Here is a 26,365-nt window from a genome sequence, read left to right as displayed (position 1 = left end):
GTACATATGTACATTATATGTATGTATTCATACGTAGTGGCAGTGAGTTCTCATTTTAATACTTAAAATGAGGTGTATATAAAATAGCTTCCTTTGTTCTAAATGTGCTACCCAGTTACTCAATTTGGAGCCTTTGTGGTCCTTGTGTTGAGAAAAACAATGAATACCTGGTCTTGTCATTCTTGAAAGTAGTGTAATTTTTAGACTGTCATGTTCCCTGCTTCCAGTTGTCACTTTCTGTATGAAGAAACTTGGTCTTTCTCATCTGACCCAGAAAAGAAGCCTGATCACTTGTTTTTTTCTGTCATTTGCCTCCATCTTGTCCAGTGTGGCTTTTGGGAGCTGGCACTCATCACAGTCCTCCTATAGGTTTACCTTCTTACTTAAGTCACCTTCTCGGTAGTTGTTCATATAAAAGGAAAATCTGACTCCTGCTTCTGTTTACAGGCTAACATTACGAAATCCCCAACCATTAGGTCTTCTCAATTATGTCTTCTTACATTGCTAGTTGGCTGTTGGCTGTTAATGAGTAAACTCTTGGGGGTTTTCTGTAAAATTAAAGATGTTATACTCTTGGCTTTGTCATGTTGTAGATAATAGGTATCTGTATAATCTGCTTTTTTGTATAATGGAAGCTAAGAATTTACTTCTTAATTTCAGGTTATTTGTAATTTAAAGTTGCCAGTTGAGGCTGAGCTTTCAAGAGTGAATAGTTGGAAGGAAAAAATTCCTCCAAGGTAAATGACTGGAGTGGGAGGTATATTGGGAGGTAAATGGTTGCACTGGGTATCTTAATTACAAAAACTGTTCTTACAGCAGTTAAATAGCAGAAGTTGAGCTGCTTTACTTGCATTTTAGTGAAAAACTGCTAGTTCAGATGTATGCAAACCCATCGCTAACTGCAGAGTAGCCTTCACCTGAGGCAGAAGTCTGTCAAGAATTTCTTCCACTTTTACTGTCCTTCCAAGTAGAAATAAATTGGGGAATAGTGGCTTAATTACTTACTAAAAAATGAACCTGTTTCTCACCTTCAGGAAAGACTTAAATGCTTTTTGAGGCAGTGATGTTTAAGAAGTAATTTGTGGAAAATCACAGTTACCATGTTGCCCTCATTGAAAGTGACAAATATGCTTTCTGTACCAGAAATAAGCAAGAAAATATTGTGGCTGTGGTACAGCTGACCCTATATGCAGCTTGATCATAAGGCTGATCAGCATGCTGTAATCCTAGTGTATAGAAGCCAAATTCAGGAATGGTGGAGTGACAGAACAAAGATGGTGTTAGGCTGGAACATCTTGGAGATCCCATTACATTTTAGAACACGTCACCACCCTGGGGGATAGAGTGGTTTGTGCCAGTCAGAATCTGATGACACACGAGGAATGAAGCTCAAAGTTGATTACTTGCATGCGAAGTGTGAAAAATTATCATGAAATCATAGAATCATTTAGCTTGGAAAAGATGTGGAAGATCATGGAGCCCAACCACCAACCTAATGCTACCACGTCCACCACGAAATTGTGTCCCTAAGCACCATCTTTACAAGTCCTTTAAATTACAGAATCACAGAACTGTTTCAATTGGAAGGGATTTTTAAAGGTCATCTAGTCCAACCCTCCTGCAATAAGCAGGGACAGTTGCTACTAGATCAGGTTGCTCAGAGGCCCATGCAACCTGACCCTGAATGTTTCCAGGGATGGGACATCTACCACCTCTCTGGGCAACGTGTTCCAGTCTTTTTCCCACTCTCATCATAACAATTTTTTTTCCTTGTATTCATGTGAACCTGTCCTCTTAGTTTAAAACCATTACCCCTTGTCCTACTGCAGCAGGCCCTATTATGTCTGTTTCCATCCTGTAACACCCCCCACTTCAAGTACTAAAAGACTACAGTAAGGCCCCAACTATCTTGGCCAGATGCCTTCAGGGATGGTGATTCAATCACTTCCCTGGGCAGCCTGTTCCAATACTTGGCAAAAACTACAACTCCTCCTGTCATCTGTTAGTTGAGTCATTAGAATATGGATAAAGGAATCTTTAAAATCATCATTTACAGAACTTGGTGACTAGCTAGGTAGGGCCTATTTTGAAGATAGTATAAGTAGTGAATGAACATTTCAGAGAAGCCAATTGAAATGCACAATGCCAAACTCTCCTAACCCAGAAGAAAGCTAAAACATGACAAAATCAAATTTGTTTACTTTGGGAGACTTTTTAAGAACTTGAACAAAAGATGGCAGGGGAAGGAGATCTGGTGAAGGATGAGCATAAAGGTGCTGGTACCACTCCAGAATAACAGCAAAGGTGAAAAAAAATCCCATCTAGGAGGCGCATAGTAGTTGAGGCACATTCTGTAGATGTAAAATAGAATAGAAAGGAGAGTAGATATGTTCTTGAAGGGGCAGGGGGAAGAAGGGAAGAATGAAAGATGGGCTGTTTAATACTGCTTACACTTCAGTTTTCACAAATTGTTCATTATAACTGGCAGCAAAGCGAAGAATTTGATTGCATGAAGTTATGTTTACTGTTAAGCCTAGATGTAGAAGTACTTAAAAGATTTTGCTGGCTTTCATTGGTAAAAGAAACAGGTGCTTATTAGTGTAACAATAAGCAGAACAAAAAAAATACGCGTTTTGGACTTCAGTTAAGGTTTTCTCTTCAGGAGCATTGGAGAATTCTTTTTCTCTGTGCAGAATAATTTAGTGAAGTAAACTGGGTATAGGTGTGAAAATTTGGTAACTGAATTTGGAGTATTTAATCCGTGCATGAGGAAGCAAAAGGCAAGAGAGTTCTTAAGTATGAGTGTGAAGATAACTGAGCAACCAAATCTGTTAACAGGAGTGGAAGACTGAAACTGGGGTAAGATAATCTCGTATTTGGCCCCTCCATGAAAACTTGTACTGAAAAATATCATACATCGTAAACTGTCAAGAATGATTTCAGTATTTGTGTAATTTTCTGTCATGTTTTTTCATTTCTCTTGAGATTATTCCTAAACATGGATGAAATTACATCTTTACTAAAAAATTTGGGCAAGATTGAATGGGGAGCAACAGGGCAGTAAGTATATTATTTTATAAAGATAGATACGGTAAGTTACCTGTTCTTCTAATGGCTAAATATTCATTGGCGATCAAAAAACTTAAAAAAAAAAACTTAAAAAAAAAACTTTATGTGCTTATAGGTTTCTAAGAGTATAGTGAAAGAAAACAAAACTTCAGATCCTGGTATTTCAGTCAGCATTCCAGTTATTCCAGTTAGTGTTTCAGTTCTAACATTTCAGTTTTAGTTGTATTTCACTGTATCACCTAAGTTATTAAGATTTTTTTATACTGTGTACTTTTCAGCTTTGACTGGCATTTAATGTTATAGTCATGGAATCATAGAATTATTTAGTTTGGAAAAGGCCTTTAAGATCATCAAGCCCAACCATAAACCTAACACTGCCAAATCCACTGCTAAACTATATCCCTAAGGACCACATCTGCATATTCATAGTACACTTAATAGAGATGTTTATCATAATAGTATATGAAAATTGTATCATGTCAGTGTAAATAAATCTTTAAAATCAATAGCAAATACTGAAATTTATAGTATTTCCACTTTACAGTCGTAAGTACTGATTGCGTCAAATGCTGAAAAATTACTTAAAATTAACTTGAACCAGGAAAAAATTACTATTTTTAAAATTACAATTGCTTTTATTTTATTAGTCCCCCTTAATTATTTTTCCCTGCAGTCTTTGACAAAAACTTGAGAAAATGGAATGGAGTTGCTGTTAGCCCCTTTAAAGTTAGCATTGCTTATGTTTAAAAAGGCATATTGCATACTGTAATATTTTAAAATCCTGCAGGTTACAGGGGAGAGTAACTGTTAGTGCAAAAGCATCTGACATGCCTTTTGATTTTAACATGAACTATCTGTGACATTATTAACAGTTTTTTTTCAAATACTTTGTATTTACCTGTGGTCTGTTTGCTCATTTAAGCAGCGGTAGCTCTTGTACCGAGTTGTGTCCAAGAATGTATGCCATTTCTGTGCTAGTCTTTTTTTAGGTTTCAGAAATCATGTTAATGTTTTTGTTGTTATGGTATTCAAAAACTTAACATATTTTTTTTAACCAGCTGTTAGGAGGTGTTTTCTTTACATAGTGGTATGTTCTTAATTAAACCTGTGCTTTGAATTGTGCTTTTCTGAGAACAGACTGGATTATATTAATGTCTCCAAATAAATGTTTTCCTAAATACAGTGAAGATACTGGACAATGCACTCTTATCCTTGATGGCAAAGAAGAAATGCCAAGCTGTGATACTCAGTCATCAGTAGAGAATATGTTTCCAGCACTTAGCAGAGAAAGTAAAATAAAGTCTCTTGCATATAAACTTGATGCTCACAAAGAAATGAAAAATGTTCAAGTACAAGAAACGTGTCCTATGATACGTCATCAGAGTATTCCTGCTCTACCCAAGTCTCCATCCAGTCCTGATGTCATAATAGAAGAAATATATGACGACGACGTGGCATGTAAGTTTCTAATATCTGATGATTTCAATGTTCCATTGTCAAGCCTGATGCTATTTGTGTTTTGTATTAATGTTGTGTGTTTGTAGTTCTGCTCAGCTCATATGACTTCTTTTTGCCTTACCTTCATTTGAGCTAGCATTGTTTCTTTTTTCCCCTCCTTCAGCTTAGCTTAGTGAAAATTTTCTCAAAAGACTCTTTCTCTCGAAGGGTCCTGAGTTCCTCTGTCTGCCTGGATGATTCTTTTTGGCTCTTAGTTATTACAGTCCCTTTCAGAGTTTCTGATATTGGCTCCTGGAGAATGCTTTTCTGGCAGTTCATTGGGCTTCCTGAATCTGTCTCCCTACTGACAGTAGCAGTTAGCTTCCTCAGCTTTGCAGGTTTTCCCTGGATTGTATTAGTAAGAGTGTAGCTAACAGTCCAGGAAGTGATCCTTCCCCTCTGTTAGGCTCTTGTGAGACTGAAGCTGGAGTACTGCATCCAGTGTTGGACCCTGCAGTACTGAAAGTCACTACCCTACTGGAGCGAGTCCAGCAGGGCCTACCAAGCTGCTGTCCAAGAGGTGCTCAAGGACAGGGCTGAAGGCATTAGGAGCAAGTTGGAACATGGAAAATCCAGTTAGATAATAGGGGGGAAATAGACAGATGCTTCCCACAGTATAATTCAGAGTGTCTGTGTGCACAACATACCTAGAAAATGCATATGATTAGTAATGCTTGGGGAGGATGAGGGACAGAGTAGGAGGTGATATGTGAGTCTGGCTCCATCCTCTTGACACTTGCCCTTAAGATATTTGTAGACATTGATGAGATCCCCTCTCAGTCTTCTCTTCTCTAGGCTAAACAGGCCCAGCACACTCTCAGTCTTTCCTCACAAGGGAGATGCTCCAGTCCCCTCATCAGCTTCGTAGCCCTCTGCCGGACCCTCTCTGGTAGTTCCTTGTCTTTCTTGAACTGGCAAGCCCAGAATCGGACACAGCACTCCAGATGCAGCCTCACCAGGGCAGAGTAGAGGGGAGGATCACCTCCCTCCGCCTGCTGGCCGCACTTCTGCTGAGGCACCCCAGGATCCCATTGGCCTTCTTGGCCACAAGGGCACACTGCTGGTTCATGGGCAGCTTACTGTCCACCAGAACTCCCTGGTCCTTTTCCACAGAGTTGCCTTCTAGCAGGTCAACCCCTCGCCTGTCCTGGTGCATGGGGTTGTTGACCCCGAGGCACAGGACCCTACACTTGCCTTTGTTGAACTCCATGAGGTTCCTCCCCGCCCAGCTCTCCAGCCTGTCCAGGTCTCGCTGAATGGCAGCGGAACCTTCTGGTGCATCAGCCACTCCTCCCAGTTTTGTATCATCAGCAACCTTGCTGAGGGTGCACTGTCCCTTCATCCAGGTCACTGACGTATAGGTTGAACAAGACTGGACCCAGTACTAACCCCTGGGGAACACCGCTGGCTACAGGCCTCCAGCGAGACTCTGTGCTGTTGTTCACAACTCTCTGAGCTCTGCCATTCAGCCAGTTCTCAATCCACCTCACTGTCCACTCACCTAAGCCACACTTCCTGAGCTTACCTATGAGGATGTTACAGGAGACTTGTCAAAAGCCTTGCTGAGGTCAAGATAGGCAGTGTCCACTGCTCTTCCCTTGTGAACCCAGCCAGTCATTCCATCATAGAAGGCTACCGGGTTAGTCAGGCATGATTTTGCCTTGATGAATCCATGATGGCTACTTCTGATAACCTTTTCTGCCACATGCTTCGAGATCACCTACAAGATGAGCGGTTCCACGACCTTTCTGGAGATGGTAGCAAGTCTGACGGGCTTGTAGTTTCCTGAGTCATCCTTCTTGCCCTTTTTGAAGACTGGAGTAACTTTGGCTTTTCTCCAGACCTTGGGCACCTCTCCTGTTCTCCATGACCTTTCAAAAATGATGGAGAGTGGCTTGGCAGTAAGATCTGCCAGCCCCTCAGCACTTGGGGGGTGCATCCCATCAGGGCCCGTGGATTTGTGGCTATTAGGTTTGCTTAAGTGGTCTCTAACATGATCCTCCTTGACCTAGGGAAAGTCTTCCTTTTTCCAGATTTGCTCTCTTGCCTCCAGGGTCTGGGAAACCTGAGGGCCATCCTTGGCAGTAAAGACTGAACTAAAGAAGGCATTCAGTAATTTTGCCTTCTCTGTCATTCATCACCAGGGCACCCACCTCGTTCAGCAGTGGGCCCACATTTTCTCTAGTTATCCTTTTCCTACTGGTGTACTTGAAGAAGCTCTTCTTGTTGTCCTTGACGTCCCTCACTAGGTATAATTCCAGATGGACTTCAGCCTTCCTTATTGCCTCTCTGCATGTTCTGACAACATCCCTATATTCTCCCAAGTGGTCTGGCCCTTTTTCCACATCCCATAAACTTCCTTCTTTTTGGTTTTTGCCAGAATCTCCCTGCTCATCTGTGCAGGCTTCCTGCCCCCTTTGCATGATTTCTTACTCATAGGGATGCATCTATCCTGAGCTTGGAGGAAGTGATGCTTAAGTATTAACCAGTTGTCTTGGACACCCCCCTACATTCTAGAGCCCTGACCCATGGGATTCCTCCCAAGTAGTTCTTTAAAGAAGCCAAAGTTAGCTGTCAAATCCAGGGTTACAATTCTACTTGGTGCCCTGCCTCCTCCATACAGGATCCTGAACTCCACTATCTCATCATCACTGCAGCCAAGGCTGCCCCCAGCTTTCCCTTCTCCAACCAGTTCTTCTTTGTGAGTACAAGATCTAGGAGCACAACTCACTTTGTTGGCTTCTCCACCAACTTCTGTGTCAAAAAGTTATCATCAATGCTCTGTGGAAGCCGCCTGTCCAAGAGTGATCTTGCATTTGTTCTGGGCACTGTATTTCCTAAACTTCCAAGCACAGTCCTGTGTGCATGCTCAGAATGTTTCAAATGCCAGATTCTTTGTACTGTCTTTTGCCTCTGGTCGGTTGTAGAGATGGACACAGAGATGGCTGTGCCTCCAGTATGCTGCCAATCTGTCAGTCTGCTGTGACCTGATCAGTCACATAGGTGTAGGAATTGACTTGCTGGGCTTCTAAAACCTTCTGACCCATCCACCATCTTTGGCGAGTAGCTTCAGGAAGAGAAACCTGCATTTTGGATCCCAAATCAAGGGAGGTGCCTGCAGTACAAAGGATTTGGATGCTTAGGAAGTACTTGTCTTATAAAGGGTTATCTCTAGGCTGGCTTTAGGCTGTTCCTTGATCTTCATGCATTAACACTGAATAACTATACAAAAGTGCTTAGCGTACCTGTTCTTAAAGATATAATTTGCTTTCTAGAAGCTTCCCATTTCTCTGTTAAATAGAGGGAATACAAACTGAATTACCTACTTAAATTCAGGCTACTGCTTTGTAAGCAGTGAGACAGCCTTTTATTTTGCAGGGTAGCATAAGGGAAGTAATTCAAAAGTGTGAATTTAATCAGAAAGCAAACATGGTAACTAGTTTGAACCAAGTGTGAACAGACTTGTCAGGTTAAAAGCTATCTGAGGTAACGTTATCATGATTAATGTAACACAAACGTAACTGCGTGTCTAATAGTATCTGTTGGAATCACTTGGAGAGTGTTTGATAATCTGTTTTATGTCTTACTCAGGTTCAACAGAAGCAGTGTTTGTAAGCCATGTCATAAATCCATGCCACTTCTATGTTCAGAAACACTCACAGAAGAATGAAGCAAGGATTTTGGAGAAGAAATTGAAAAGATTTTGTTGTAATAAGAGTTCCTATCTCTTGCCTTCAGACGTTTTGGAACTAGGTAAATCATTAACTTTTAAAGGTCTACATTAGCTTAAAATACTATCTTGCAATATGTCTTCCTCAATATAGTATTCTCCCCCCTGCCACACACATAATAAAACAGTCCTTTGTTCTGGAATATACAATTAATCCATTTTGGGAAACATGTACCCATTGATTAGTAAAGTAGACCTATTAAATCATAAACAGAAATAGTAAAAGTAAAAAAGACTCTGCAGTTCTCAACCTCAACAGATGGAGCACTTAGAGTAATCAACAGTTGAAACACCTGGCTGTAAATGTAATGTTTTCCAGAATTAGGTGGTCATTGTTAACTGGTAGTTTTTTCAGTATGCTGATTTTAATGACTAGCCTAGTTCATTCATTACTTCAGTAAATCAGATTTCTCTCATGCAAGAAACATTCCCTTTGAGTGGATAATTATTTTTTTAAAGTTCACTAACTGAGTAGAAACCATTCTGGGAGTAAAAATGAAATACAATAATACATTGCTAAATCATTAACATCCATTTCTAGCTCACATATTGACAATGTTACTCACTTCTAGAAGGTGTTTAGAAAACTGATAAAAAGTATGCAATAGCCCTAAACTTCAGTACATTTTTTTGGCACTTTATTAGGAGGTATAGAAAGTTTGCCAGAAATGACTTCTTAATACAAGCCAAAAACCTCTTAGCCTTACAGACGTTGTGTAAATGATTGTGGGGAGAAAACTTCTGGTGGCTGTCAAGACAAGTTCTTTAATGTCTTTGTTAATTTATTGTAATGGTAGCACTTTTACTACCTGTGTGGAAGATAGGCAACAATGGAACATTATGCAGAAATGTGATAATACTTCCAGTGTAAAATATCTACAAATACTGAATTTAGTCTTACTGGGTTTTTATTTGCTTCCGTATAGGTGCTAGAATTTTTATTAAGAGTAAGGAAACTGGAATGTGGTGTCGTGGGACTATCACAGAACTAATTCCCCAAAAAAATAAAAATCAGAGGAAGCCTTGTGGTCCAGTAAGATACAACGTTTGTGATATTGCACTGCTGGAAGTATTCCTGATTGATTTTGGGAACTCTATAGTTCTGATTTTCTCAGGGTATGTTTACGGAGAGAGGTTTCTGTCTGCAGCTGTTGTCCTTGACTGTTGCTATTCTGCTAAGAAACAAGTCCTCCATTAGCTTCACACAAGCAGACAACCAGATACCCAAATGACGCTAATAACTCAGTATGTACGTATTTCCCACAGGAAAAGTGGCAATGTATGTAAGTACACAAGTGTACAAGCCTTCACATGTTAAAATGCTTAGTTTGGATTTGCATTGCAAAAGAGAATGTATGAGTCCACAATGTTTTGTTTTTTTAAAAAAAGAAATGCCTTTCATTGAGACTTTCTAGTTTTGTTTCAGAGACATGACATTATGCCAATTATTGCAAGAATTACCTTTATTTTAGGTCTGGGGTTTGGTTTGGGGTTTTTTTTTTTGGTGTTGGGTTATTTTTGCCTTTCTTCTAAGCTAGTACTGCTTTTACTCCCATTGACAGCGATGTTCCTGCTGAAAGGCCTGAACCTGCTACTCTGCAAACTATTAAAACAGGTGACATAAGTTTTTTTGTACGGAAGCTTGATCAGCATATTGAGGCAGAACTTGCAGCTGTTCCTCCTTTAGCAGTACGGTGTTCATTGAAGGATGTTGTTCCCAAAAATGCAGTAAGTAAAAGCTGTTTGTACTATTTGAGGAGATTTTTTTCTTCCTAAGACATATATTAAATAACTTAAATACATAATTTAACAATGATCTTACTCTAGTATAAACAGAAGGAAACTCGAGAGGAGTACAGGGTATATTTTATTTCTAAGAAAAAGGTAAGTCATCTCTTATAAAAAGATGGGTTGCATTGCTTTCATTGGAAAGGGGAAAAGAGCTTATAGCAGCTGTCTTAAAAAGTGGCTGCATTTACAAATACATATTTCAGGCTTAATTCTCACTACTCTTACTCTAGACATGTTCTTTGTCCAATTTAAAACCAAATTACAGGACTAATACTTCATGACTGTCTCATAACTTTATGCAAGTAGTAACTTTCAAAAATCATCCAAACAGAGAAGAAATGGATTGAGAATTTTTAAGAGAAACTTCTCAGGGATTGTCCTTTGTTACTTAAAAAATTTTGCCATGTACTGGAAAGTGTTACTTGTTCTCTTTCTGTATGACAACAAATACCTGAATTCCTTTAGAAGGAGGACGTATATGTCAGTGTTACTTTTTTCAGTATTCACGTACTTATTCATCGGCTTGCTTTATTTTTGCCACATTCACGTGGGAATGTACTGTGTCTAATGCAGCTGTGCATTTCTGACAGTATAACTCATGGCTGGTTTGGGATTTTTTTTTTTTTTACCAGTCTGATGTTGTCTGAAATACCTTTAAACAGGAAAGATCTGGAACAATTATTGCAGGTGTGGGTAAAATGCGTTCCTTATACATGCTTTCATTTTTTTCACACCTAAGAGGCACAGATTTGCAGTATCAAATGAGGAATGCATCAACTTGATTGAAGAGAAATAAATTCAGACAGGCTTTTTCAAGAAAGACAAAATGTCAAGAAGAATATTGTGGAGAGGAGGAATGCATAAATTGACAAAAACAAGTTGTACATTTGTATAAAGGCACAAAAAGATAAGAATAAACTTGGAAATTAATTGGAAGAGCAGAAATGTGAGTCATGAGATGAAACATGACAATTTTGGTTTATCTGTCAGAACAATCAGAGGGAATGAAATCTCGAATCTTTAACAGGAATGTGGTGGGAACTGCAGCCCTTAGATCTGACTCAGTTTTATACAGTTAAAAACACTTTAAAATCCATCATAGAATACTGTTCAGAGCTGTCCTGGCTATGGACTAGACAGTCAGTGTGTTCAGTATTTCACCTGATGTGTCTGTGCTCACTTCCTTGCCTTTTTTAATTACTGTTTGTAGTTTTTGTTTTAATATTCTTTGATGTCTTCAGTAACTTTTTCTTTCTTCTTAACAGGGTGGAGGTTGGGAAGAGGAAGCAAAGGCAAAATTTTTAGGAATGGTAAATAATAAAATTGTTTTAATGACCATATTTAGAGAAGAGGATGATGTTCTCATTGTGGATTTGAAAAGAAGTCCATTTGATAAAATGGAGAGTAACATGCCAGTGTCTCTCAAGGATGCATTAGTTTCTTTAGACTTGGCAAGGTATGCGTTTTCCTTTAGTTTATGTTCTTATGCCATAAATGATAACAGCATAATACTTATAAAGTGAAGTTTAGCAAGCACGTTAGTTTTGCAGTGTTTAATACATTGTGTGGGATGTATTCATCTCCAGCAGTATCTGTTGATTCCCTTTTTTCACCTTCACTAACAAGCACTGTGGTATACCCACTTGCACTAGTCAGAGCTTTATTTAGATAATGAACTTTATTTTATAAAATGGCAAAAATACAAATTTCTGTACAAGTTTGAATAATAAAGGGTTGAAAGTTCTTTTTGCTGCACACAGAGAAAGGTCTTTGTTTATATTTGAGTGTTAACTAGTTACGCTTGGCATCTGTACCGCTCAGGTAATTGCTTTTTCTCATAAGTGAGGAAAAGGAAGTCTAAAAGAAAGTGGTTTTGTCAATGTAGTGGATTCTAGCCTTTTTGGCTTCTTTTTAAGAATTTAAAAGTATGCTACTGCATCCCAAATAACAAAATCTTTTTAGGAGCCAGCTGCCATGTATCATAGAATCATAGAATGGTTTCTATGGGTCAGAAGGGACCTTAAAGATTATCTGGTTCCAACCCTCCTGCCATGAGCAGGGACACCTTCCACCAGACCAGGTCACTCAAAGCCACATCCTCATTCTTCATATGTTACATTTGTGGTGGGAGAAACATGAAAGAGAATTGACTGTACCAACTGCAAAAATGAAGGTTTAAGCTATTCATACAAACATAAATCAAGTTATTTTCATAAGACCATTTTGCATTTTTCATGGGAAATGACATTTGAATATAAAAGGGTTCCTTCTAAGTTAATTTTGACAGAATTTATGAAAAATTTTGTTTTGTTTACTTTAGGTTTAGTTCACAGCTTCTCAGTCAGTTAGGAAATAATACCGTCTTGCAGTATAGTCCACCTAAGATTCCACAAGAAAGAGAAGTCTCTGTTGTAGTTTGTCACATTAATAGTCCAAGTGATTTCTATCTCCAGTTGGTAAGTTTAGCAATAAGGTCTATTCAAATAAAACTGAACAGACGTGTTAATGTTGAGGTACTTGTAGTCCATATTAAATAAGCTATAATTTCCATTCACTTCTGTTACTTGTTGAGATTTTTAGGATTCTAAGAATTAATAGATTAATTCCTACAGTCCTAGATTAATTCTAGGAATTCATAGAATTCCAGAAGGTTAACATTTTTTGTCAGTTTTGTTGCATGGTTAATTCCTGTGTTGAGAATGTAGTGTTTTACTGTTTAGAGTGGTGATTAAACAGGACAGTGCTCAACAGTTGTTAGGCTCTTTAATTCACTTTTATGTATTCATAACCATTGTTTAATTTTGGCGGGAAGACTAGGAAGTACAGTACTAGAAAAAATGTCTCTTAAAAGAGAAAAAATGCCATTAAAAAAAAAAAGAACATCTGGTGGGTGTGTATGTTTTGGTTTTCTTTTTTCAGACAGAGAGTCTGGATTCTTCAGATCTTCAGAAGAAAATTCAGGAGGTATATAAATATGTCTCTGGAAAAAACTTGGAAATTGCCTACCCAGTTGAAGGCCAGGCTTGTATTGCAAAACAGGAAGATGGGAATTGGTACAGAGCACAGATTATAGGTGAAGTATCGATTCTTTCACTCTAATGATAGGTTGCAAAATCAGATGGGGCACCAGATCAGAGCCACACCCTGGATACACATAGTAACAAACAGCTGTTGTTTCTACCAGGCATTCTTGTACTAACAGGTTCATGAAGTCAGTGGTACTAATTCATGTTACATTCTTTTGCTATTAATGGAGTGGTTTAGAAATTATTTTTTTTTAAACAAAGGGAAGCAGTGTAGTTAATTTTCTGCAAGTCACTGAAATACTATTATTTAATTATTTTAAATAATGTTTCATTTGCTATTACAGTTTGAACTACAGACTTGTCTGTTTTAGCCAACCTCAGAATATAACCAGTGTGGTTTAATAGTTCTCCATGGTAATTCTGAAGGGGATGGGGGTGTACTTGTGCTGACCTCTGTGTTACCAGTATGGGTAGTTTAGCATGCCTCTCTGCTTACACGTCTACTTGGCAGGTATTTAATATGCCAGTGCCCCATAAGGTGATTAGATGGAAAGGGACCAAAATGCTAACTCCTGTCATTTCAGGAACCTGAAAGAGCTGGTTCTTAAAGAATATAGGTTTTGGATTGAGTTATAGAACATTTGAAAACGTGGCATTTTATGATTAGACGGTATAAATGTTTATTTTGCTCTGGAATTCTGTTGCATTAGCCTGTATCAGATACTCATTTTTTGTTTTAATAACTTGGGTTGTTTTTCTTGAAGGGCTGCCAAGTCGTCAGGAAGTTATGGTAAAATATGTTGACTTTGGCAATGTTGCTAACTTAACTCTTAAAGACATACGCAGAGTGAAAAAGGAGTTTCTGAGCTTTCCAGAAAAGGTAAATCAGTGCTTGCTTGGATTAAATAATCAAAATCAATAGATTGTCTGTAGGTGGAAGGGAAAAGAGAGTTGTTGACGTTCTGAAGTAAATAAAATGTTAAGCAAGTTCCTTTTCACATGCGTTTATGATGTGACTTACTCAGTATATTTTGGGTACACATTGAAAACTCATTCAGGTTTTTTTTACATCATTCAGTTTTAAATGGAATCAAATGTTACCTTGTAGTGAGGAGGTGTATATACATTGTGGGTGTATGTGTTTAATTCAAATACCTTCTTTTACTCCTTATTAAGCTGAATTAATGTTTACATTCTTTCATTTTCAAATGATAATCTAATAATGATCTTTAAAAAAAAAATATTTTTTTTTTTTATGTTATGGTATTTAAGGTTTGCTGTTTTCCTAATTTTAGGTATGGTAGGATTTTCCCCCTTTTTACAAGAAGAAAAACTGAGTGGGAAAGGAAATGGCAAAGTATTTCTGTCAAATAAAAAATGCACAGAAGTAGAAAATAATTCTTTTTCTGAATTCAGCTGTTCATTCAGTAGTTCTGGTTGCCAAACAATTATGCTAAACTTTAAAACTTCATATGTTGATAGGAGTGTTTTAACCAGTTGTAGGCACCAGAAGTAGTGATTGTTGTAACTAAGAATGGCCAGCATCTTTTACTAAAAACAGGATTTAATTGTTTGTTTTGAGCATATATTTCTGGGGAAAGTTTCAGCCAAAATAATCAAGCCTCTTTTGACAGCAAGGGAGAAGGAGGCATTCTGAAAATGGTAAAATGTTCTTGCAGTTCAGTTCACAGTGGCTAATGAATCAGGGTGGCGGGATTCTTGATGTATTTTATCCCATCGTTCCAACTGATTGCTTGTCATTGACCAAATATAAATCCTCAGAAAAATCTATTAAGGGTTTGTCATCTCTTGAGCGCATGCTACTAGGCCCCCTCACTTCGAACATAAAGGAGGAGGGGCTAAAGAGTTGCAGATGCCAGTGGGTATATGACCACTCAAGAGTGGTTTAAAAAAATGTGAACCCATAGGTTACACTCCAGTTTCCGAATTCTTATGCCATATATAGGCTACAGTGAAACACTCTGGCAAGGTGTTTGCACTTGAAGTTTCGGTATGAAATAACAAATTCCTGTTGGTGTTAGTTTTAATGCAGGTAATGAAAAGATCAACAGACTTCAGTCTGCTTATGTGTTGCTACAGTTTCAAATCTTCTCTTTTTAAAAAATAATAAGATTTAAGAATTTAAAATTCTTTGAAACGTGAATGAACATGAGATTGCAAAATCAGGTATTCAGAGGGCAAGAGTATCAGAAATTAGGTTGCTTGTGCAGCTTTCTTCTGTTGAATGAAAGCATTGATAAGTGTTCACACATCATCATGTATTGGACTGCCTCAAATGTAAGTTAGTTTTTTAAGAGATTTGAATTAGGCTGTTACAAGAGAAGTTGGACTTTTTTCATCCTGTTAATATAGTTTGCAAGCATTTCAGTGGATTTGGGTGGTGCAGAGATCTTGGCCAAGACTGGAATAAGCAGTGCTTAATGTAGTGTTGGTTTTGTCATCCACAACCCTTTCTTTTAATGGTTATGTAACCTGTCAGTCTTATTTTCATATTCCCGATGGCCTGTTTCCTAAGAATGTCTGCACAAAACATCGTTTTTTCTATTGCCTTTATTTCCTTTCTCTCCCTTTTCCCTCACCTGTGTTACTCTTTTTTTTTTTTTTTTTTTTTTTGTTTTTCTTCAGTGCAATAAATGAGGGGGACATTCACAGTTGATTTAAACTTGAGCCATTAGTGTAGCCACCAAAATTTGCAATAGAGATGATAAAAATTCTTCTAATCAAAGTACTTTATCTTGTCTGATTGCCTGTGTGTGCCTCTTTTCATCTCTCCTAATCAATACATTTCAAAAATCTGGGAGGTATCGTCTGACATGGGTACTGTGGTGTCTCTGTGTTTAGCCCTTCAGACTGCTACAGTGGTATAGTCCTGTTAATCTTAGATGCTTTGAATCTGGGTTATTATATCATAAGCAAAACCGGATGAAGGCTTGCTTTCATTATCACTTCTCTGCAGGAATCTTTCCTGAACTGTGCACCAATCTTATGCCTAACCATGAAGGGAGGCAAGGAGAAGTAAGCTCTATTTTGGCAAGAATGTATCTGAATTTGAGGTTCATGTTCAGCTGCTGGGGGCAGGGATCATCTTAAATTAGATCAAATAATGGTAATGTGGAACCAGAAGCCAAGGTCATGCTGTCCTGCATGAGTGTAAAGCAAAGGCTGTGATTTGGCTGAATTAGATGGTCTTGATATGTGATGGTGGATATGTAATTTGAGTTATTGTTTAGGCCATCAGGTGCAGGCTGGCTTGCATTGAACCTTATCAAGGGGCAAGTGAGTGGAACAGAGAAGCCAAGGAAAGATTTGAAGAAATGACTGAAGATAAACGTATGCTGTGTTCGATTGTTGGTATGTTACCAGGAGTGTATTAATGTGTATTTAAGTATTATTGACTCAAACTTAGAAGCATGCACTTTCATATTTTAAATAGTATTTCTTTGAAATGCTTCTGTTCATACTTGCCACAGGTAGCCTGGGGTGAGAATATCTAAACGTGAACTAATTGGGGGAGACATAACAGATAAAACTTAGGACAGAAGCTCTGTTTATGTCTTCTCCTACAGACCACACCAGCATTAAGTGAGAAAAGTATCCTCGTTCATTCAGATGGGCTTGTTTCCAAAAGTACTAGCTATCCTTGACTCTTCCAGACTTCATTGGTAGCTGAGAGTGTGATCGCTGTTGCTCAGAAACATCACCACCCCCCAAAAAAAATAATTCATATAACACATATATGCCTTAATAGGATTTTTATCAATACCATTTATTGTTAATATGCAGTTACTGTTCAGCATTGATGGTTGGAACCCACTAATAAATGAAATTAAATTTAGCAGTTGGTTTTTTTGTATAAAAATATTTTGTAATGATTGGTGGGGTTTAAGTTAATTTTAGACATAAGTGCAAAGCTAAGCATCTATGTATTGTTGATGTTCAGAATTAATTGTTATATAAATCAAATTTAATTTTACCAAATTCTGTCTTTTCATATCATTTCCCGTGCCTGCAAAACCTTAAGTAGTTTTTATACTGTCACTGACTGGCACTAATTATGCTTATATTATTTATTCACAGGTAATTTAGATAACATCTTATCTGTTGAGCTCTTTGACGACTGTGCTGTTCATGGAAGAAGTTTTAGTATTAACTGCCATCTAGTTGAAGAAAACCTGGCATCCTACATACCTGGGTGAATACACTGTGCATAACTTAAAGTATTTGGAAATACTGAATCTGTGTAAGAAAATTACTGGCTTTAGTGTGTCACCACCAGTGGCTGGAATTTATCACATTTGTGACAAATCATTACAAATCACATTCATAACTGACATAAGTCGCAGAGTGTAACTACACTTTGCCATAGTTGAATGATGAAAATGACTAAATCTTGAGTAACATAATGTACTGAAATTATAAGGGATTCAAAAGTTGGAGATAAAATGTTTATACCATACTTGTAGTGTGCTTAAGTGCCGAATCTTCCCAAACTGGTTATCATTCCCATTCCCTTGTTGTAAGAAAAGAAGTATCACTTCTGTTTGTTTAACCTGCATCTGAGGTAAGTCATCTCTGTGGAAGCTCTGTTACTAGAAAACAAATACTCAAATAATGCAGTGTGACAGGCAGTAGAAGACTTGGGAGGCCTGCTGGGGAAAATGCGGCTGATCGGAAGGTAACACTGCTGCATTCAATTTGTTGGCTTTTTAAAAAGATAATCCATAGGCTGTATTCATTAAAATCAATAATTATTCTTGCATTAATAATTTTTACTTACTGATGAGAATAAAAATGTTGTTGAATAGAAAGTTTCTATTCCAAAAGGGAATTCCTGAATTTGCTTTTTTGAGGAGGAAGCAAGCGAGTGGGTTTTCATCTATTAGCTCAGAAATATAACTAAATCCTAGTAAACCTTTGTTTGTACTGGCCACAATTTTTAGTAAGATTTTTGTGAAGTTAGGCAGCTTAATTTAAACCTGAACAACTGAATTGTTTTGTCACTGTCACTAGGGTATTTTGTTGCATTGCAGTGATACTTAGGTGCCTGCTTCTGGCCTGCAAACAAGTGGGTATATTACTTTAATAAACATTCCTACCTAACACTGATAACTTTAACTAATGGGGATTTTTTGGTAACTCTTGCTCCCCCTTCCTTAGTCAGAGTGGGGAAAACAGAAAGGGGAGCAAGAAAACTCATGGGTCAAAACAATGACAGTGAAATTGATTACAAAGTACTGTTGTGAGCAAAACAGACTTAAATTAACTTAACTTATTACTAATTAGCATAAATATTTAATTACTGATTCAGACACTGGGACACAAAAGACAAACTATAGCACCTACCCTCCCCTTTTCCCAGGCTCAGGTTTACTCCAAGCACCTCTGCTTTCCCTTGTACACTCAGATGATAGTCCTTTCAGTGAGGCAGTGAGCAGTGCAGGGGCTTTGGGTCAGGACAGAGCAATTTCTGCCTTCTGCGCCCTCTGTGCTTTTCCTGTGCTCCAGCATGGGCCCTCTACAGGCTTCAGTCCATTCAAGAGCATGCCTCTTCTCCCACAAAATACCTTCCTTTCTGATCTTGATGTTCCCTGTATTGTTTTTCTTCTGTTCTCTTCTCTCTCCCCCTAGCTTTTTCTGCCCTTAAATTAAAACAGAGATGCCACCAGCTTCACAGAACAGCTCAGCCATGTCCTGTGGACTATCTGTTGCAGAGATGGCTAAAAACAGGCTGTGCCTGCCAGAGGGCAACACCTAGCCTCTTAGAAGTCACCCATGCAGCCCCTCTCCCTGGCTGGCAAGACCTTGCCATTTACACCCAGTGCAACATGTCTTTTAGTTGCAATTATGTTTCCCTTGCAGCGGAGGGGTAGTGAGTTGTTTTGAGAGGTCCTGGGGGGTTTGGGGCTCTCTTTGTTTCCAGTGCACATAGGTGTCTAGTTCTTCAGAGCTCGTTTGTCATGCTTTCTTGATTAATTTCCCATTTCTGAATATGGATGTCTGCAAAAGTCAAGAGACTGGTGAGTAATTTAAACCTGCTTTATGTCATTTAGAATCACATTTGAGATGTGATAACTTCTCCATGTTTAATGCTGGTGAGGGATACTAGGCCAGCCCTAAACTAATATAAGACAGTGTAAGCAGGAGAGTACAGTGGTCCATTGAAGCTGGCTTGCTGATGAGCAAACATCAGTAACCTTATTCTTGTGTTGGGACAAGAAGTAGCCCATACAGAATTCCAGGAAGAAATCTCAAAGTCTGAAGTTCATTCCAAATTTATCGTTTTTTCTGGTGGATCTGCAGTGATAATGCTATACTGGAGTTAATAGGAAGGGGGTTGTAAGTCATATAATAGTATTTATTTCACTTGGAAAAACTCTTCATGGCAGATTGCGTCTGCATTTCCTAGTTCAGACTAGTTGTATGTCTAGTAGTAGTTTCATGTCATTCAACAAGTCAGTTGTTTACCGAGCAGGGTTTGCATAAATAGTTGTGTGTCTGTGTGTAGCGGATGATTCAATACTTAAACACTGTGGAATCTGCTCTCCAACAGAGCAGATTTTTCCTTCACAGGAAGGAAACAGATAGTAGATCTCTGAAAACAGAAGAGAGTTTCTTCGTGGAGGCCCAGAAATGGCCAGCAGTTAAACTGGGGCTTGCTATCTCCTTTAGTAAGTTATGTTTACAAGAAACTGGTTCTTTTGAATTGATCTGTTTTTTCAAGCTGCCATCTCTTAACATCTCTAGCTGGCATGCTTCATGCAGACTTGCACTAAGCTGGGCTGTGGCTCAAAATACATACCAGCCCACTTTTGATTGCTGTTGGGGTTTATTCTATCCAGTCCACACAATTAAAACCAGGTTTTCATCAGGGTATTACCATGACTATACTTCATTCAGTCCTGTACTTAGGATCCTAAGTGCCAGCAACAGTTGTGTTGCATTCATGTCCTCAGGGAATGCTAGAAAGGTAAATGTTACTTTACTTCTGAAAGGAATATTTACACATCATAGAAACTGAATGTTGCAGCTTTTACTCTGAGGTAACATTGCTTTCCAGAAGCATGATGTTAGTAATTTGATGTCTTTTAAGACAAATAGAGACATTAAGGTTCAGCAGCCCATATGTGTCAGGCTTGCTTTTTTCTGCTGGCAGCCTATATTGCTAAGTGCTTTCATCTGACAGTAGAATGCGCCAAGGATACCTTCTGAAGGAGGATAAAAATATTACTATTGTGACTATTTCAGAAGTAACATTTAGTTTTGTCTTTTGTTGTGGTTTTTTTCTGCTTTTCTTAGTTATTCACTCTTCTTCAGGTTGAATGGTTCCTGTCAAGGTGAACGGAGCTCTATTTCACTTTGTTTAAAATGTGTTTAAACTTTTCGTTCTAATTATGTTTTGTTCTTTACAGGTACACTGAAAGTACTGCTGTAAGGCCCATTGAAATATGGGATGTTCCTCCAGAAATTATTGAAACCTCAGAAGATGATGATCCTATAGAGGTGGAACCTGTGTATGAAGGAGATTTCAGACCACTTTGTAAAAAAGAGCTACAAGTGAGAATTAGTCATGTTGTGTCTCCTAGTAAAATTTTCATACAACGGCTGTCATCGGGAAGTATACTGAAAAGGTACTAAAATTCAAAAAACTTTTCTCAAGTTAAGACATTTTTATTACCAGTTGGTGAGGTATGGTTAGAACAGTCTCTGCATTTGGCACTGGGTACTTTTCTGAATGCTTGCTTTGTTGAGGAAAGTATAGGAACAAAAGACAGATTTGCACTGTGTTGTCATTTATTAAATATTTGTGATTCCAATCTAAGTACATGGTCTAACTCCTATTTCAAATCAGTTTTGATGTAGTAAGTATTGGGGCCTCATAAATGCAACACTGTCCAAAAAGATTAAATCTCTCTGCTTTTTCTTTTCTCCTCCCCATTGCTTCATTAGAAATGTTGTTAAATAATGCCAGTTTTCCAAGTCATAGAACTTCAGTCAAGTTAACTTCTTTCAACAGGATTCTGATATGCTGTTAGGAAAGTTTGAAGGCAATTTCTAGACATAGTGTATCAGCCTACCTTTGGTAGATGTTTAGGTAACATTTAGGTAATAGTGCTGGCTATTTGAAGACAGTTAAATGGAAATGTCATTGCTTAGTGCAGGTTGCTTATTTTCTGCCTCTTCTTCCTTTCATCTTTTTACCTTCCTGCACCTAGCTACCTTGAGTCCTGTTGAATTAGTCATGACCCTAAATGAGTACCATGTTCTGAAATTGTTGAGAGAAAATAGTGCATCTTTCAAGTAGTGCTATGCAAAACAGTCAGGATCACTCAGATTAATTCCTTTGTTTAAGAAAACATGGTAATTTTACAGAATTTTAATCAGATTGCATGTGTTTTGAAGCTCCATGTCAGTCATGTATTTCTAATATACAATGAAGAAAAATGACAGTGTGTGTTAAACAGTTACTACATCTTTACTGTATACTAGTTAAGCAGTGGTAAACTAAGTAAGTCGTGTATTCACTGTATAAAATTTTACCACTTGGAAAGTTTTTTTGAATGTTAGTTTACAGGAGAAGATGGCTACCATCTACAAAGAATCCCAGCCACAGTCTGTGAAGTGGGAGAGTAGTATGCACTGTGCTGTTTATGTACATGATTTGAAACAGTGGCAAAGAGGTCAAATAAGCAGGATTGTCTCTGAAACAAAAGCAAAGGTAAATTGCTTATCATAACAGAGTTCATACTTCTATTTCTTAAGTCTGTAAGCATTAATTTATGAAAATAACATAAAAACTTTGCTTCTTCTGTGTTAATATTTTCTCATACAGTCTTTTGCTTTTGTTGAGAGTTTAAGTGATGTTGTACACTGCTGCAAATTACTGTCTCATCAAAGCTCAGATGCCTTTAGCAGGGAACCTGGTAGTTGAGGAAGGCTCATGAGGTTGACTTTGCATATGTTTACACAACACTGGCACAGATTCCCAAGCTATAGCCTACCAGTTTAGCTTAGATTCCAGAAGCTGTGTTGACCTGTGGGTCACATTAATTCAAACTTAACAGTCCTTGCTAAAAGATGGAGCCAGTTGAACTGGCTACAACACCACCACAGGAACGCATGTAGTCATGCTGTTGCTTGAACCCTAAACTGATGATAATGCACTGTGCCATGTAGATGTAGCATTTTCCATAGTAACTTCTCACACAGTGCTGCTTTAAACATGCGTTTTGTTACACTCATTTGTAAAGAATAAGGAGCGTCAGAAGAGGCATTTCATGAATAGATAACTACTTGCCTCAAAAGTAAGAGCGTCTTTTTAATATACAGATAATCCAGAACTGGATTACTATTGGTTCTCTCCACTGTCATCAGATTATGCCTGTGGGTCTTGTTAGTAGGAAGTAGGAGTGGAACTTCCTATACTTCTGGTTTGCATCGTCTGCTTTCTAAGGCTAAGAGCCCTCAAGCAGCTATTTAACCGTGTCAGAATAGAAAGCAAGGGTTGGAGGGGGGCTCTTTCAGTGTTTCTGGTAAACACACCATCATAACTGAAGCACAGGAAAAAAAAATCTTAAGTAACTGCCTCTGTAAAGCCTCTGTAAAATCCTTAAAGTTCAACCACCTTTGCACATGTTTTTGTCCTCTCACTGCACTGCGGTGGGTGTTTGCATTGTGGGGTGAAGTACTTCAGTGCAGAGGCCATTTGTTGAATCCTGGTAGTGTTTGTTTGAATTTTGTTTACCTAATCAGGCATACTTTGAATTATCATTCCTTACACATAGCACTAAGAGAGGGACTTTTTTTCTATTTCATTATGTTGCTTCTCTGTAACAGGTAGTACTTTATGATTCTGGAGCTGAAAGAACAGTGGATATCAGGTGTCTAAGAAAACTTGATGAAGAGATGAAGGCAATTGGGACATTAGCAATAGAATGTTCCTTGACAGATATAAGGTAGCCTTTCCCTTATACTGAGGAGAAGTATTAGAAACTAACAATGACATAACACTGTTAGTACTGATTATCTAAGATTTGGAAGAGGGTTGCTTTTTGGATATAGAAGAAATGGGATGGCAACTGTGATTTATTTTGTAAAGGGTTTTTATTCTGAGGGTTATGCTACATACCTGTAAAGCAGAAACCGTGCTATATAAAGGAGTATTTCTAGGCTGAATTGTAAAATCTGGTGATAAAGGTTTCTCTTATTTCACTGAATGATTTTTTCCGTGGCTCAGAATTGAAGATTAATCAGATCTAGTGAAAACGTACAGGAGGTCTGTCTTCCCTAGACTAGAAAAGAGAGAAAACCAGGGTTTTCTCCCATGCATTTGTTTGTGTGCTGTCTATATTGTGAAGAAAAAAATAATCATGTTTTTAATACCTATTCCCTGAATGAATGTAAAAAGTCTAATTTGCAGGTGAAGTATGGGTTTTCCTTCATTCTGTTAAGACAGGTGTCATACTTCTGGAACTCTTGATCCTCCTCATTTTGAAGCTTCGGGGTTGATTTTTGAATTCTTCCTGACATACAGATCCAGGCACAAATAACCATTTTTTTTTCTGTTGACTGTAATGAAGATTGTCTTTTTCTCTGACAGTTCTGGCAGTTTCAAAAAGAAGGTCAAAACTTCAGTTAGAGGAAGGGCTTGTGGCTAAGCTCAGGAGATGGCAACTTCTCTTGTACTAACAGAGATTATGATTTGTTCCATGTTAGACCAACAGGTGGAAGCATGGAGTGGACAGCAACAGCCTGTGAATGGTTATCATATTACCTAACGGGGGCACAAGTAAAAATACTCATACAGGTTTGTAGACAAAACCAGCAGTATTTGTAAAATTTCTTCCACATTTTCTGTTAATTTAATTTTTTTCTTAGTATTTTCACTCTTCAGAAAAGTCCTGAGTGAAGCTTGCTTGGATTGCTGTTTGCTGTAGGGGAAAAGATGCTTTTTCTCTTTTCTGCTTTGCTTTTGTTATTCACTGGAGCATTAGAGCAGTTTGGCTACCCAGTGTGGAAAGAATGCAGTCTTAGATATATTTAGTTACTGAAGAAAAATATTTACATCTTTGGGATCACTGGATGCTGACAGCTTTTATGGACAGATGAGAAAGATGCTCATATTCTTGATGAGAATGATTTCAGCAGCTACTATGTTTTCAAGCCTAAGAAACTGAAAGAACAAGTCCGGTGTATGAACATCATTAGTAATAAACCCATCACTGGTAAAACCCCTGGAATTATTATGAGGGTTCAATTTGGCTAGCATCTGTTGGCACCTGCCAGTGAAGTTTTACTGTGTGTCTGGAAATAAAAGCACTAATGAGCAAAATTATTGATGAGTGAACTCCAGACTCCTGCTGGAGGAAAACAAGTGGTTTAGCAGTTCATTCTGATAAAACAGCTAAGGGAAGAAGCAAGGTTTTAGTCTGTTACTTCTTATTAATGTCATGTTTAGAACAGTTAGTAAAATGATGACACGACATGGATTAAATAAATTTTGTGTCTTCTGATGTGGGCATCAGTTGTTCAACAACATCTGATTTGCAGTCAGTATCAATAAAATGAAAAATATGTCTGTAGTTTAGAGGAAGTGTGTACTGTAATATGTTGTCCACCTCTCTCATTTTTTCCAGGAAAGTGATGTGGTCTGTGCGTTGCCTGTGAAAATTTTTTGCAAAGATGAAACAGGAGAATTGATTGATATTTCAGAGCACCTTGTTAAAAAGGGTTTGGCTTTTAGGAGCAAAAGGTTTGGATATTTTTCATTTACATTCTTTCAGACTTTCATATTCACATCATGATAAGCTAATAAGTAAAACACAAATTCGGATTGTCCTCTACAGCTTATGCAGGATCAGAACTCCATCTTCAGTGACCTTACTTGAGTGTAACATTAATTGTATCCGTTGCACTTTTCAGTTCTCTTAAGTTGGTAAATTAGATGCTTGAAAGTACTTTAACAAGTATTTGCCGTGTTTATGTGTGTTTTTTTCACTTGTATTCTATTCTTCTGCACTTTTCAAGTTGTCAGTTAATATGTCGATATGATTTGATTGATTCTGCTAGAACTGATAAAGCTGATGTGGCTTGCTCAGTCTCCAAGGAACATCTTAAAGTATATTTAGAGGAAGAGAACACAAAACTGGATGGTTGTAATTCCAAAACTGCATGTGCAAGAAACAGTGCTGCTCCAGAGGAAGGCGTCGCTGTTTCAGAGAGTGAACAGAAATCACACAAAAACTTCCAATCACCGTGTCATTCAGGAATGAATGAAATATATAAACCTCCTCTTATACCTGAAGTGAAAATTTTTCGAGCTGTAGTAACTTGTGTTGGACATGATGGAACTATTTATATACTACCAAAATCATTTGGTAAGATTACATAGAGGAAAATATGTTTATGTCTGAATCTAATAGCTTTGGTATATCAGAATATACCAAATAAGTGTCCTAGTATACATGTTCTGTATCAGAACACAGTTCTGGAAGATTCCTGTCAGGAGGATTGCTGTCAGGAGGTGATGAGGCCTTTGGCAGGGAGGGTGGAGGACAAGGGGCAGGTGCCGGTGCACACCTTGCTCTGCAGCAGTGGGAGGGGGCTGGCAGCTCTCCAGCAGAGAAAGCCCACCTCCCCAGGAGGAGGCACCCTCCTGAAACCCACCAGAATCCACTCTCCTGTCCCTCCACCTCCCAAGACATCTTAACAACCCCAAGTGCTTGGATGGGCCAGTTACTTGCCTCTTCTTCTCTAGGCAGTGTTGGGTAAAGCAGCACGTGCTTTGTTTTATAACGTTGAGTTAGGTACATTTTACTAATAATGAAGGTACAGTCCTAAAGGTTCTTGGAAGTTAGCCTAGTTCTCAAATATTTCTGGATTTTTTTCCTTTGGAGTGAGCTCAGCACCCTGTTTCCTTGGGCTCTTTATTTGTACTGTCGTAGATTCTGTATCTCTTAGTATTTTATGTTTGTGCTGTTTGAAAAGAGGCACATGTTCACCTGACAGATGCAGTGTCAGTCTTCAGTATCATGATAATATATTGTGCTTTAGAGAAATGTTTCCATATAAGAATATTAATCAATTATTTTTACGAATACATTTAACTATTAGATCATATCATAAAACTTAAAAATCCAAAGTACAGTAAGGCCACTTGCCCAAGACTATATTCTTCTTGCAGTTGTTGCTGTAGACTGTACCCATAGCAGAAGAGGCACTTCTTGACACCTGT

At 38.1% G+C, this 26,365-nt stretch overlaps 1 protein-coding gene across 1 annotated transcript in view; it reads left to right on the top strand.

Moving 5' to 3' along the window:
• The window catches only part of RNF17 (ring finger protein 17), a 53,403-nt gene that overhangs the window by 10,397 nt on the left and 16,641 nt on the right, over positions 1-26,365 (top strand). Inside the window, exons 9-27 of the mRNA XM_040583376.1 lie at positions 661-737; positions 2,986-3,060; positions 4,253-4,300; positions 4,484-4,527; positions 8,158-8,319; positions 9,223-9,412; positions 9,859-10,024; positions 11,353-11,543; positions 12,408-12,543; positions 13,007-13,160; positions 13,878-13,993; positions 16,365-16,485; positions 17,212-17,326; positions 20,544-20,762; positions 21,700-21,850; positions 22,969-23,087; positions 23,848-23,938; positions 24,768-24,883; positions 25,201-25,508. Coding sequence (XP_040439310.1) covers positions 661-737; positions 2,986-3,060; positions 4,253-4,300; positions 4,484-4,527; positions 8,158-8,319; positions 9,223-9,412; positions 9,859-10,024; positions 11,353-11,543; positions 12,408-12,543; positions 13,007-13,160; positions 13,878-13,993; positions 16,365-16,485; positions 17,212-17,326; positions 20,544-20,762; positions 21,700-21,850; positions 22,969-23,087; positions 23,848-23,938; positions 24,768-24,883; positions 25,201-25,508 — 2,599 coding nt within the window. The remainder of the gene's footprint in view (positions 1-660; positions 738-2,985; positions 3,061-4,252; positions 4,301-4,483; positions 4,528-8,157; positions 8,320-9,222; positions 9,413-9,858; positions 10,025-11,352; positions 11,544-12,407; positions 12,544-13,006; positions 13,161-13,877; positions 13,994-16,364; positions 16,486-17,211; positions 17,327-20,543; positions 20,763-21,699; positions 21,851-22,968; positions 23,088-23,847; positions 23,939-24,767; positions 24,884-25,200; positions 25,509-26,365) is intronic.

The sequence above is a fragment of the Falco naumanni genome, chromosome 2 (assembly GCF_017639655.2).
Source record: "Falco naumanni isolate bFalNau1 chromosome 2, bFalNau1.pat, whole genome shotgun sequence".
NCBI lineage: Eukaryota > Metazoa > Chordata > Aves > Falconiformes > Falconidae > Falco > Falco naumanni.
The sequence above is the reverse complement of the archived record's forward strand: the minus strand, read 5'-3'. Positions and strand labels throughout refer to the sequence as shown.